Source organism: Phodopus roborovskii, unplaced genomic scaffold (genome assembly GCF_943737965.1).
Source record: "Phodopus roborovskii unplaced genomic scaffold, PHOROB, whole genome shotgun sequence".
NCBI lineage: Eukaryota > Metazoa > Chordata > Mammalia > Rodentia > Cricetidae > Phodopus > Phodopus roborovskii.
This window is the reverse complement of record NW_026126517.1, coordinates 28,079,673-28,092,346: the sequence shown is the minus strand read 5'-3', so window position 1 is coordinate 28,092,346 and position 12,674 is coordinate 28,079,673. Positions and strand designations below refer to the sequence as shown.

The window sequence follows — 12,674 nt, the reverse complement described above, 5'->3', positions numbered from 1 at the left end:
AGCCTAATTCTATTGCTCATTTATTTAAGAAAAGCTGAATTTAACCATCAAGCCACCTGTTTCTCAGCAAGATAATTAATTTTTAAAATCACATTGATTGGGGGTGTGTGTGTGTGTGTGTGTTTGTGTGTGTGTTTGTGTGTGTATGTGTGTTGTATTTGGGAAGGGAAGTGTAAGTGTGCCAGTGTGGAGGTCAAAGGACAATTTGCAAGAGTCATTTCTCAACTTCCACCACAGGGCTCAGAGAAATTGAACTTAGGTCATAATATGGCATCAGGCATCTTTTCCTAAAGAGCCATCCTACCAACCCAAGAATTATTGTAAGATTATAAAATAGATATTAGAACACACAGAGATTAAGAACGGCCTGAGTTGTAGTTCATAGAAATTACATTTTCTTAGCATAAAGTAAGGATATGTTTTCTTATTTATTTGCTTTTCCCTTCTTTAAAAAAATGGATCAAATTATTGAACAGTTTCTCCTTAATTACAAAAAACCCTGAATGTGTTTAGTAATTATTATTTTGCAGCAGTAAATACTGACCAACAGTTTAATCATCCTTAGTTTCTTAGACACAGCTTGTGCTGTTGTCTATTCCTTGATGCACAAACTCATGGTGTCACTTCAGAGCTGGCCAGGAGGATCAAGCTCAGAGTCTGCGGTATCAGAGTCTGCATTGTAGCAGTTCCCAGCTGCATATTGCTGTAACAAACAGCAGAAATCTGTCCTGTGCTTGGTGTTCCCACTATGCAGTAATCAACAGCTTATTTACTCTTTATATGACTCTTTGTGCCTAAAACAGTGGCTCTTTGCTGATGATGCTTGGGCACTGGTAATTCATGTTATTTATGATGACAATAATAGTGGTTTTGTTATCAGGAAGATAAAGGTCAGTTTTCTTTCAAAACACAAGGCAGCAAAGACTAATGCTTCCAAAGTGTGATACCTGTGGCTTGTAACTGGTTGCATTAGAAGTAGTTATATGACTCAGCTTTTGAGACCAACTTGATTCCCATGAGTGTCAGTAACTGATCTTTGCTTGAATATTCAGTCCAAATCCTATCTTTTATAAATATTGAAACCATATATAAACCAAGTGAGTTAGTGTGTCTATATTGGGAAATCTTGAAGCTATTGTGAGAGTACATGCCTTAGTATCGTAGGGAGGAAAACATGCATCATCTTGACATAATGAGGACAGAGTTGTCTGCATGGCCCATCATGCACTCTTTTTGGTTTTTAGAAACAGGGTTTTCTGTAGCCATGGCTGTCCTGGAATTCACTCTGTAGACCAGACTGGCCTCACACTCACAGAGATATGCCTGTCTCTGCCTCCCAAGTGCTACTACCACCATCTGGCTCCATCATGCACTCCTAGAATGAATATAGCTTCCTAAAATGAATGCACATGTTCATTAAGATACAACTCTAAACATCCTAACTGTTCTCCTTCACTTGGTAAGGTGCTGTGATTAAAGACCTGATAGGTCAGCTTCATCTGGCACAGAAATGAATTTAAAATCCTTCTTCTCTTTAATGGTAGGGATTGATCTGGATTTTGAGCAGCTTATCTCTGATTTTGAGTTATATTAAACTCTGCCTAGTAGAGTAATTAGAGCTTTACTAGAAATGTTTAAACAAGCACACCTAACCTGTATTTGAATGCAGTTTTACTCACTTGTAGCTGAGGATATTTAAACACATCAGTGTACAAATCTGGGGCCTAATCTAGGTTTCTAAATACTATTATTCAACAAAAAGAACCATAGCATCTTGGAGAAATAGTGGTGTTAAGGGTAGGGCAAAGAAGATACAAGATGAACTTGGGTAATCTTCAGTTGTCTGAAGAAACAGAAGTATGTAGAACCAAATTTTTAAAAAAAGGTTTAAAGTGCTGGGCATTGGTGGTGCATGCCTTTAGTCCCAGCACTCGGGAGGCAAAGGCAGGCGGATCTCTGTGAGTTTGAGGTCAGCCTGGTCTACAGAGCTAGTTCCAGGATAGCCTCCAAACCAATACAGAGAAACCCTGTCTAAAAAAAATAAATAAATAAAAGAAGCAGGTTAGAAAGACATAGGCATTACCAAAGCTGGAACAATTGGAATATCTGAATAAATGACATCAGTATTCTGTTGTAGTTCAGAGAGTCAAATATCTACAACAGTGAATGATACAGCAGTGTAATAAGCAAACATCACATCACAGAGGAATTGTAATTAATGAGGTGATTTAATTGGCTATTGAACAATGCAAACATACCACAATATCACATTTAGTTTATAAATATATATTATTTCATATCTGGCATTTTAAAAGTGAGATTTAGAGCCAGCAAGATTTCTCACCTTGGGTAATGGGGCTTCCTGAGGAGCCTGATAGCCTGAGTTGAACCCCTAGAATCCACATGGTTCAAGGAGAACTAATCCCAACAAGTTGCCATCTGACATTCATATGTGTGCCATGGCATGCACATGCCTCCACACACAGATAAGTATTTTTAAATAAAATTTTAAAATAGAATCGAGACCATGACAGAAAGGAAACATATTCCTGTTTAATTCTCTGATCTGACATGGCCTGAAATCTAAGTCTGGGTTAGAGAAAGGAGTGCCCTTGGTTGTTTCCCTGTTCATTGCTCAAAGCTGGTGATGATGGAGTGAGTCTGTAACTATTCTGAGTTATTGTGAGACTTTGCTGTGTGCTGTCTCCACACTAACAACACATGCGTACAGCATTCGTGTATGTAGTGAAGAGGTAAGTGAAGTGGTTAGTATGATGAAATGGGAACACAGTAGGGCTCCACATCATGGGATTTAATCAAGCACAGATGGAAAATATTGCTCATGGTTACTATGTGGATAGACCCAGGAAGGTTGTATCTCTACTAAGCCTGTGCAGAGTTTGTTTTGTTATTTTTTGTTGTTGTTGTTGGTGGTGGTGGTGGTGGTTTTGCCATTATACTGTAAGCAATTACATACAGCAACTATTTGTGTGCAAATACTGCCCCATTTTATGTAAGAGGCCTCAACATCCAGATTTAGTACCCACTGTGGGTCCTTTAACCAGTCCCCCCAGAGATGCTGAAGGCAGTTGTGTAGTAATCAGAAATCCTGAATGTTTCTATTTCATCTACATGCTGACCCCTTACCTCATTCACTGTATTTCATTTACAAAAAAGCTATAGGCTGTGAATGAATATATATATATCCAGATTCCTATGGAGAAATATAAATGCCTTGTTAAAATGCCTTTTTATTGTCAATTCTTTAACCTTGCAAGTATTAACTTGGTCACAAATAGCTAAAATCACTGCATCGGGGAAGGATATAAAGGTGCAGTTAACCCTGGTTTCTGGTCCATGTCTGCAGTGCAGTAACCAGCTGCATCATCTCTTGCAAGTGCTTAACTTTCTCTTGAAATAAGTTTTCCACATTGCTTTACTAAAGATTACCCAAAAAGCTTAGATTACCACATACTGTGATAAAACCCCTTTAAAAGACAAAGACATGGGCTGCACACGTAGCTTTCCTTGCATGTATGATACCCTCACTGCCATTTACTGAGTACACACTATGTTTCAGGGCCATGATGTACTTTTTCTACATAAGTAAATCTTAACACACTTAGCAGGTTATCACAAATATAATTTTGGAAGTGGTCTGGCAAAGGCTCTTGGATGTGGACGGGTATGATTCTGTGATAGCATAGTGAGCCTGGCTGCCGTTCAGTGTGGTTCTGCTTGTTCTACAGAACCGGATACCTAGAAAACATAAGTGTCCACTTAGTACCACCTTCTTGTGATTGAACAGAATGCTTTCTCTGGCCAGATCTGTACAAATTAGATTGAACAGAACTACCCTAGATACAGTGATTCTTCCTCAGTTCTTGCTGTCTGGCTAAGAAATGTACCAATGACTGACCTTAAGGCCACATGTCAAGCTGTCTTCCCAACAGGCTTGTGTCCTCTGTCCTTAAAGTTCTTTTCTCCAGGGTGTTTGGAAGTTCCGAGTGAAGCACTTTGTCTGTCTCTTTAAGACATTGAATTTTTTTCATGCTACTTGAAGGGTATCTTCAGTTTATATATACTGAAAAACTCATCTTGCCATTGTGATTTAAAATGCAGTCACCACTGTGCCTATCTCAGGCTCTCCAATCATCTATTCCCAGAGTTTGATTGTCTCTCTGTAGGAAATTAGCCTTTTCCTCTTTAAAGTAGATTTGAGTATCTAATTCTTAACTCGTTCTAGAATATAGTTTTTCTAAAAGATTATAAACATCTCTATGCATGAGTTATCACGTGGCAGGAGTGGCTAGTCTTTGAGGTCAAATAAAGAAGACAAAGATCTCTGGGGTGGTGTTACATTGTAAAGATAGATGTGATTGGGACCCTGTCCTCATCCTCCTGTGCAGTTTCTCTGGTAAGCAATAGTGGTAACAGTGGTCTCACAGAAGCAGCGCTGACATTTCACATCTGTGTTCTCAGCATTTCATGTCTTCAATCATTAATCCTCACTGTATCTTATCTGAGCAGGTCGGTTATTCTCACTGGCTTAGATTTGGAAACCTAATCTTCAGAGAAGTAAAATACCTTTCCTATGGCACTAGGCTTAGAAAGAAACAAACTGTAAGTCGGTTCTAGTTCTCCCTAACTTTGTAGTTATTATTCTCTTCCATGAAGCAGCTATGACATGGTTACAATCATTACTGTGCCTGATGCCTACCTGTTCTTATTGTCTGCAGGCTAAAAGACTATTTTCCCCAAATGTGTATTGTCTCAAGGCACAAACCAAGCTGGAGTTAGCATATTGATCCCTCATGACAGCTGCCATCTGGGCATGTTTTTTTATTGCAGCTATGCAGAAGGGGAAACTAAGGTTCACAGGCGCTGATCCTGGTCCTAAAGCACTGTCTGGCAGTGGAAACTGGATCCACTTTTTTTGAGCCTTTGCTTAGGCTTCCTGTACATGAAATGCTTCGCACATACCAGTAGAGAGCCAGAGCCTCTCACTTTCAAGACTCAATGCACAAGAGAGTACGGGCTTAACTATACAACATTTGGGAGTTATTTCTTGAGTCTTATCAAAAGGGCAAACACACATCTATGACAAAGGACACTGAAAACTTGTATGTATGTGCATATTGTAAGTACTGAGTAGAGTGTTTGCAGAGTGCATTCTAGGTGTCAAAACTGTAGCTTCACTGTGACTAAGATTATAAGGGGAAAGGCTTACAATTGTTTTGAAGTATAATGCCACTGCATTCCAAAAATGAGCATGTAAGTTATAGTGGTGATAGGTGGCTTGTGGCCAGGCCATATGCTATCATTTGTTAACAAGATATTCAGATGCATATCTGTCTATAGTAGGATGTATAGATCAATGTTAAAGAGTTATTACTTAAAATTTCTCAGTTTCTCAAAAGCTGTTATATGTTGCTACCTAGTTGGGTTTTACTCATTTACCTCTTATAGACTATACGGAATAAAAAGTCCATTAGTAATCAAGTAACTTCCATTCTACAGTAGTCAAATTCACAGTGGTTGTCCACACAAATAGAACTTTCAGCCAAAAAGCAAAAAAAGAAAGGCATGGTTTAACAATTGGGCTTAGTGGCTTATATCTATAGGTAAACCCAATACTTGGGAGGGCAAGGCAGGACAATGATGAGTTCAAAGCCAGCCTAGGCCACACTGTGAGATCCTGTGTCAAAACAGCAACAACAACCATGGTTTGAAGTTGTTTCCTATCTGTCACATGTTCTGTTTTAGTGGAGAACTCAATTCACATATGCATTTATTCAGCAATGTTCATTACTTATTATTAGTTTATCATTGTGATAATTACTAGAGAAATGCTAAAGATAGATGTCACCCTCATCTTTATATATTAGATCATAGCGGTCCTACATTATGAAATTTATTACTGAGAAATGCAGTGTAGTTCAGGAGCAGAAATGAAAGTAACATTTATTTCCATCCCAATAGATTTCGGTTTTGGAAATTTCTTTAAAACTGGTGAACTGCTGGCAACGTGGTGTGGCAGCCCCCCTTATGCAGCCCCAGAAGTCTTTGAAGGGCAGCAATATGAAGGACCACAGCTGGACATATGGGTACTGCTTTGCTTTGATATGTTAAATGTATCTATCATGATCATTGGTACTCTGGCCTATCTTAAAAGTTCCTGATACTCAACACATGGATAAAATTTCATCTTCTCTCCATCCAATGGATTGTAATTAGTCAGAGCATCTGGAGATAGATCCCTAGGAAAGAATTTCTAGGGACAAGTGTTACCATCCTAATATCAGCAGTGATTTGAAATAATATGATGAGCAAAATTATCAAATTCAGATCATTTGGTATTTATGCCTAACTCTCGCCACAGGAATTTTGGACAGGAACTCATCAATCCGTGTAATTTTAGGAGCCATAGTGGATTTTGGAACATCAGAGTGTTGAAGTCTTCTCTGAAAGTGACTGTGTTGTTTTCTTCCCTAGAGCATGGGAGTTGTTCTTTATGTTCTTGTCTGTGGAGCTCTGCCTTTTGATGGACCAACTCTCCCTATTTTGAGGCAGAGGGTTTTGGAAGGAAGATTCCGGATTCCATATTTCATGTCAGAAGGTAATGAGCTGTTCCTCATATTGGCTGTTCATTATAGAATTTGTGCTGTATAAAGTCCTAGCCAACGTTTTCCTGCTGAGAGTTTGGGTACCAGATAAAAATGACTGAGTCATTTTAAAAGCCATGGAGCTCTGCAACACCCTCCATGTAGATGAGACATGTTCCACCCTTCCTCCTTGTAACTGAGAACAGAAGCTACCCAGATTAAGAGCAGCAAATCTTCCCATTCAGCTTGGGTCTATAAATGTCCCAGTTTATTTTAGACTCCATAGATACAGGCTTACAACCATTTTACTCTATGTATGAAATAGATTTGCAAAATTAAAAGTTTTTAAATTACAAAATCAATTGATGGAACTCTGGTAAATCAATTGAAATGCCATAGTCCCTGCCTGTCTTGTTTTAGGCCATCTTATAGACAAGAGTTTGATTTAATCCTTAGTTGTGTCTTCAGTTTTCACCCTTATCTCTTATTCCTGCAAACAGTAGACGTAATTAATGTGCTTGGGAAGGCAAGGTCACATAGGCTCTGGAGACAGACTACCTGGTTGGAATCCTGAGTTCACTATTCACTGGCCCTGCAGTTTTGGCTCAGCTGTAAAATGGAGTTAACAATAGTTCCTACCCTCAAGATGTCGTAAGGATGATGAAATTACTCTGCACAAAACACTTAGTACAGTGCCTGACAGATGTGACTGGCAGGAGGCTGAGTTGGAGGAGGATGGTGAAGAGCTAGCTGTCACTCCAAGCTGCAGCTGCAGTATATGGAGTGTCATCAATAGCAGAGCTACATACGCGGTCCTTGGCAGAACTGATGAGAAAAGCAGCCATTCACTGGAACAAGCACGATGCTCTCCCAGCTGGCTTTACTGAACATGCCCCAGTATGACCAAGGATCAGTTCTTGTTCTGAGAATGAAGCTTAGAATTGTTTTTCCTTAGAGAAAAATCTAAGTGTAACTAGATAAAATGCACCAGAAAGGCTTTTTCAGCACACAGGTAGACTTACACTCACCTGTGTTTCCTAAGTGTTTGTTCAGCTTTTGAACTTGACTAGTCTACCCCGCATGCATTCATTTGCTCATTTGTCCTTCGGTGGATAACACAGAGATAAATGTTGTTGTGCAAAGCCACATGGGCCATGTAAGTATGCCTGAAGTTGATCTATGTGACTTTTTATGTTTTGTTCACAGATTGTGAACACCTTATTAGAAGGATGTTGGTCCTAGATCCTTCCAAACGGCTAAGCATAGCTCAAATCAAGGAGCATAAGTGGATGCTCATAGAAGTTCCTGTACAGAGACCTATTCTCTATCCACAAGAACAAGAAAATGAGCCATCTATCGGAGAATTTAATGAACAGGTTCTGCGATTAATGCACAGCCTTGGAATTGATCAGCAGAAGACTATTGAGGTAAAGTGATGAAGATGTGTCTGGAGATATTTTAGGGTTCTTCTGCATTTGTCCCTTGGAGACAAATGCTCACGCCTGTCATTCTGGTCTTCTAGCACATGCTCCCCCATGCCTGGGTGTACTGCTCAGGGTTCCCTGATGATAACATCAGGCTCTGTTTATAATTGCTGTTATTCAATCTCTAAACCCTTTCCCTCTCTGGCAAAAAGTCCAGGAAAAGAATTTTCAGAGGATTCAAAAAGAGTCAAGACTGAGGCTTACAAATATAAGATAGGGGAGGCTGGGCATGGTGGTACACACTTTAATCCCAACACTGTGAGGCAAGTAGAATCTGTGGGCTCAAGGACAGTCAGAGTTATATAATAAGACCCTATCTCCAACGAATACAAGGTTAAAGTGAGACGAAGTTTCACAATCGTATAAAACTAATGTGTGAGGACTATAAATGTACATATATGAAACAAGACTAAGGACTGAGCCAAGAACCAAAAGAAAAGCAGCAGATTAAAGCAAGCAAGTCAGGGTTAGACCCAGAGAAACTAAACAGGCAAAAGCAAGTGAGGTTATGGTTTGGAAATATTAATGGTTATAGAATGAAGAAAGCTTTGAACCTGGAAATTTCCTCTTGGATTTTTTTTTCTTTTCTATCTAATAGTTAGCATGATTATAGAACATACACAGTACCTGCACAACAGCCCCACCAAAGTAGAACAGTACTTTTATGGAGACTGCTTCTTATCTCCTATTGTGGCCATGAGCAAAACCAAACTTGCTGTCTCACTTTGTGTACACTCAGTGATGTTTTCCTATGCTTATCCATAGAGTAGATCCTGGATGCCAGCTTCTGTGGGTGCCTCTGGTCTGTGGGTTTTTTTGTTTTCCCTGAGGGTCTCCTGTTACCCCATACAGCACCCATATGGATTGTCAGATGGGATTAGAAGCCAAAAGAGAAATTGTTTCTCTGCTGCGTTGGCATCCCAGGAAAGCTGGCAGACTAGCAATGTGAAAAAAATTGGGAAGCAAATTTATTTTCAAGGTTTCCAAAGGGTGGGGCTGCAAAAACAAGAGGAAAGTATTACCTAAGAACACAGACACAGTGTCTCTCCATCTAGCATCCAAATGTCATTGTCCAGCCTAAAATAATCACCAGAAAGCAAAGGCTTTGTTCATTCACATCAGAGTTTTCAGAGTTGAACTTTGCCCCAAGCTTCAGAGTTAGAACTTTGGAGCACAGGGTGCCAACCAGCCTTACATTTAGTGCTGTGAGATCCCAGCACTGGCAATGTCTACATAAAGCAGTGATGGCATTTTCTCCTAATGCAGGAAAATCAGTAGATCCCTAATAAGGAAATAGGACCAGACTGTTTGAAATGTCACCTTTGATTGATTAATACTAGAGACCTGAACTGTTTGCCTTCCTGCCTGAATTCTAGAAAGGGTTTTGTTGTGAGGCACTGTGGTTTTTTTTTTTTTTTTTTTTTTTTTTTTTTTTAAGTTCCTTACTATCTAAAATTGAGTAAAAATTCAGATCTAAAATCTCAAGCCAAAATTATTATGGGAATTCATGTGAGTGGATCTCAGAGGGCTCACTTGTTCCTGTACAGCTTTATTTGTTAAGGCACAAACAGAATATTTCCACATGTACCCTTGAACATCACGGCAGCGAGAACACGCGGCAGAAACTGTTACTCACTTCTTAGAAGCCAAGGGACAGAAAGGGGAGGTTTTATGCTTTTACTTTCAGGACACATACTTTACCCTCCCTTTTAAAGAAATATAGATCTTTTAGTTGGTTTTATCGTTCTGTGCCTTCAGCACCTGTTTTCTCTTTCAGTCTTTGCAAAACAAGAGCTATAATCACTTTGCTGCCATTTATTTCTTGTTGGTGGAACGTCTGAAATCACATAGGAGCAGTTTTCCTGTGGAGCAGAGACTTGATGGCCGCCAGCGCCGGCCTAGCACCATTGCGGAACAAACAGTTGCCAAGGTAACGGCCATGGAGCCACTAGTCTCATCTGTGCATGTGTCTTTTTATGTTGGACACACTTTTCATCATTTGGTACAAAAGGTTAGGATCTCATCTTCTGCGGTGTTTTTCTAGGATTCAGCCACTGTCACTCACTAGAGTCTCAAAACTTTTAGCATCTCCCTGCTTTTAGGAATTAACTTTATTTTCAGTTTATTTCCTTAAGAGATATTTTGTCTTTTAATCATTTAATGATTTGCTGATCTTGAGAATTAATGTAACTAGCCTATACTTTCAGTTCATTTATCAGAATTATATTGCACATTGACCATGTGCAGGCTGCTGTTGTTAGGCACTCTAGGAGTTTGAATGCATGAAACACCATCATGGTTCTCAGAGCTATATTCTAGAAGCAAAATAAGATATGGCCAGAATCATATCTTATTCCAGGACAGGAAGATGAATAATGTTGAAGAGCTGAAAGCAAGGGAGAGAGGCTCATCTGAACAGGAAGAGATGACATTTAAAACAGCTCTTCATGGAGGTGTGAGACTGTGATAGCAACATTAAATACTGAAGACATGACTAGGAAGGTGATGCACACAAAATGAATAAAAGTGCTCACGTGGCCTTGTAGGCCTTGTTCCTATTAATTCAATCCATTTGAACTAAATAAAAATGGGGAGTGGTAAGCGGAAGCAATATTGTGAAGAGCTCTAACTGCCAAGAATGACTTATAATTGAGGAAGCAATAACAATCTTATGAAGACCATAGGCCAGTTGGTACGGGAGCATTGGAAAAGATGGCTTGGTTAGGGAAGAGCTTGGGCCAGCGGGCAGGATCTCACTAGCTGGCCTGGAACTTGTTATATAGACCAGGCTGGTCTCCAACTCACAGACATCCACTTTTCATTAAAGGCATGTGCCACCCTGCTTAGTCTGGGAAGAGCAGAAATTTTTGAAGAATACGTTAATTGAGATTCTTACACTAATTGAGATGCAGAATGCTGAAGACTTAATGTGGTGCTGTGAGAAAGGAAGGGCTAAGACAGTTAGACCAGTGTGAGCTTAGCACTGATGGGAAATGCAGCTCCACTAGTGGTTAGAAGCAGGGGCTCCAGAGTGATTCCCAGATTCTGTGCCTCACTTTGCCTGTCCTAAAATGGGAATGACACTAAATGCTGTGACCAGATGAGTTGATATCTATGAAGCCTGTAAACAGTACCTAGCACATAGCACATTCTGAGTATCTGTTCCACAACAGAGTCAGAGGCAGCATTATTCTCAAAGGCCTGAGGACACAGTGAGCACATGGGCTCAGCGCTAGGAGAGTGGTGTGGTCTGAGAGAGGTCGAGGGCTTGAGTGTAGCAGCTGGGAAAGGAGTGGCTTCTTCCCATTAAGATGCCTGCCACGTCTGTAAGCAGCACTCCATGTTCAAGAGAGTTATAAATGTACAGGAACAAAAGAAGATTTTTCATTGGCTTCTACAGAACATGAAAAAAATAAGGGAATGAAAAGTCTTGATTTCTAACAGGTGAATTATGTATTTTTCTTAAATATCTTATAAATAAAATAATGTGTCGGTACAATTGTGAGAGAATATTGTATTGGTATAGCTCCAGATATTTGGATTAGAGTGTTTCCGAGCATGTTAGAACTTTTAGAATTGAATAGCACTGCTTTTGAGCAAGAGGGGAAGGGAAAAAAGAACTCCTAAGCTGTGCTGATAATAGTGAAGCCCTTCCTACACGCAAATATGGCCAGACACTTATGCAGTGACAACCTTTCCTCTTCTTAAGTATTCTACAAGTGAGAGAGGTGAAGGGCTACATCAACAGTGTTCCCCAGCACCAACCCGTGTTATTGTACAGGGTCCTTTCCTGTCTGCATGGTAAGCAGATCCCTCAGATATCTCAAATTGTGTTTAATTTGGCTTGGGGTACAGGTGAATAATGTACATGGCTTCTTTTGTTGTTAACTTTGGTTTTTACTGCCAAGCACACCATGAGTTCTTTTCATTGTGTGCATTGGCCCAAGACAGCATCAAACTGCAAACTATGTCTTCACAAGTGTCTAATTCTAAAAGACAGGTTTCCTACTAACTTGTTGAAAGTGCCTTCTGCACCCTAAGGAGACCCACAGCTGAAGAAATGCTCCCTGCCCTTTGTTTTAGTGTGCCTTGTTTAAAAAAAAAAAAAAAAAAGAAACGAAAAGAAAAAAAAGAAACTGATTTCTGTTTATTTATATGTAAATATGCTCAAAGTTTTAATAGAGCTTCCTTATTTTGTCTATTTTATTTATTTATTTACCTTAGGGTTTTTAGAGACAGGGTTTCTCTGTGTGTCTTTGGCTGTCCTGGAACTTACTCTGTAGACCAGGCTGCCCTCAAACTCACAGATCAACCTGCCTCTGCCTCCCGAGTGCTGGGATTAAAGGTGTGAGCCACCACCTGGCAAGCTTCCTTGTTTTAATTCTTTGAATTTTCCTTTAAAAAGAGAGTAGATCACTTGTTCCCAGGCATAACAATAAACAAAACAAAGCCAGGAAACAGCTTGATCTAATACAGAGGTCACCCAAACTATAGAATCATGCAGGCCTTGAGTTCCATATAGATGACTGATTTTGTTCCGGTTAGCATTTGTGAGATCCTGTGTCTGTAAATATAAAAGGGAAAT

General features: G+C 39.7%; 1 protein-coding gene across 9 annotated transcripts in view; it reads left to right on the top strand.

Moving 5' to 3' along the window:
- Sik2 (salt inducible kinase 2) overlaps positions 1–12,674 on the top strand; it is a 102,466-nt gene that overhangs the window by 68,311 nt on the left and 21,481 nt on the right. For all 9 annotated transcript variants that reach the window (XR_007835298.1, XR_007835297.1, XR_007835296.1 and 6 more), the window contains exons 5-8: positions 5,983–6,107; positions 6,496–6,619; positions 7,812–8,032; positions 9,867–10,019. Coding sequence is in view for 6 of the 9 variants with exons in the window: in XM_051197451.1 (XP_051053408.1) it covers positions 5,983–6,107; positions 6,496–6,619; positions 7,812–8,032; positions 9,867–10,019 (623 nt within the window). In the remaining 3 variants the exon portion in view is untranslated. The remainder of the gene's footprint in view (positions 1–5,982; positions 6,108–6,495; positions 6,620–7,811; positions 8,033–9,866; positions 10,020–12,674) is intronic.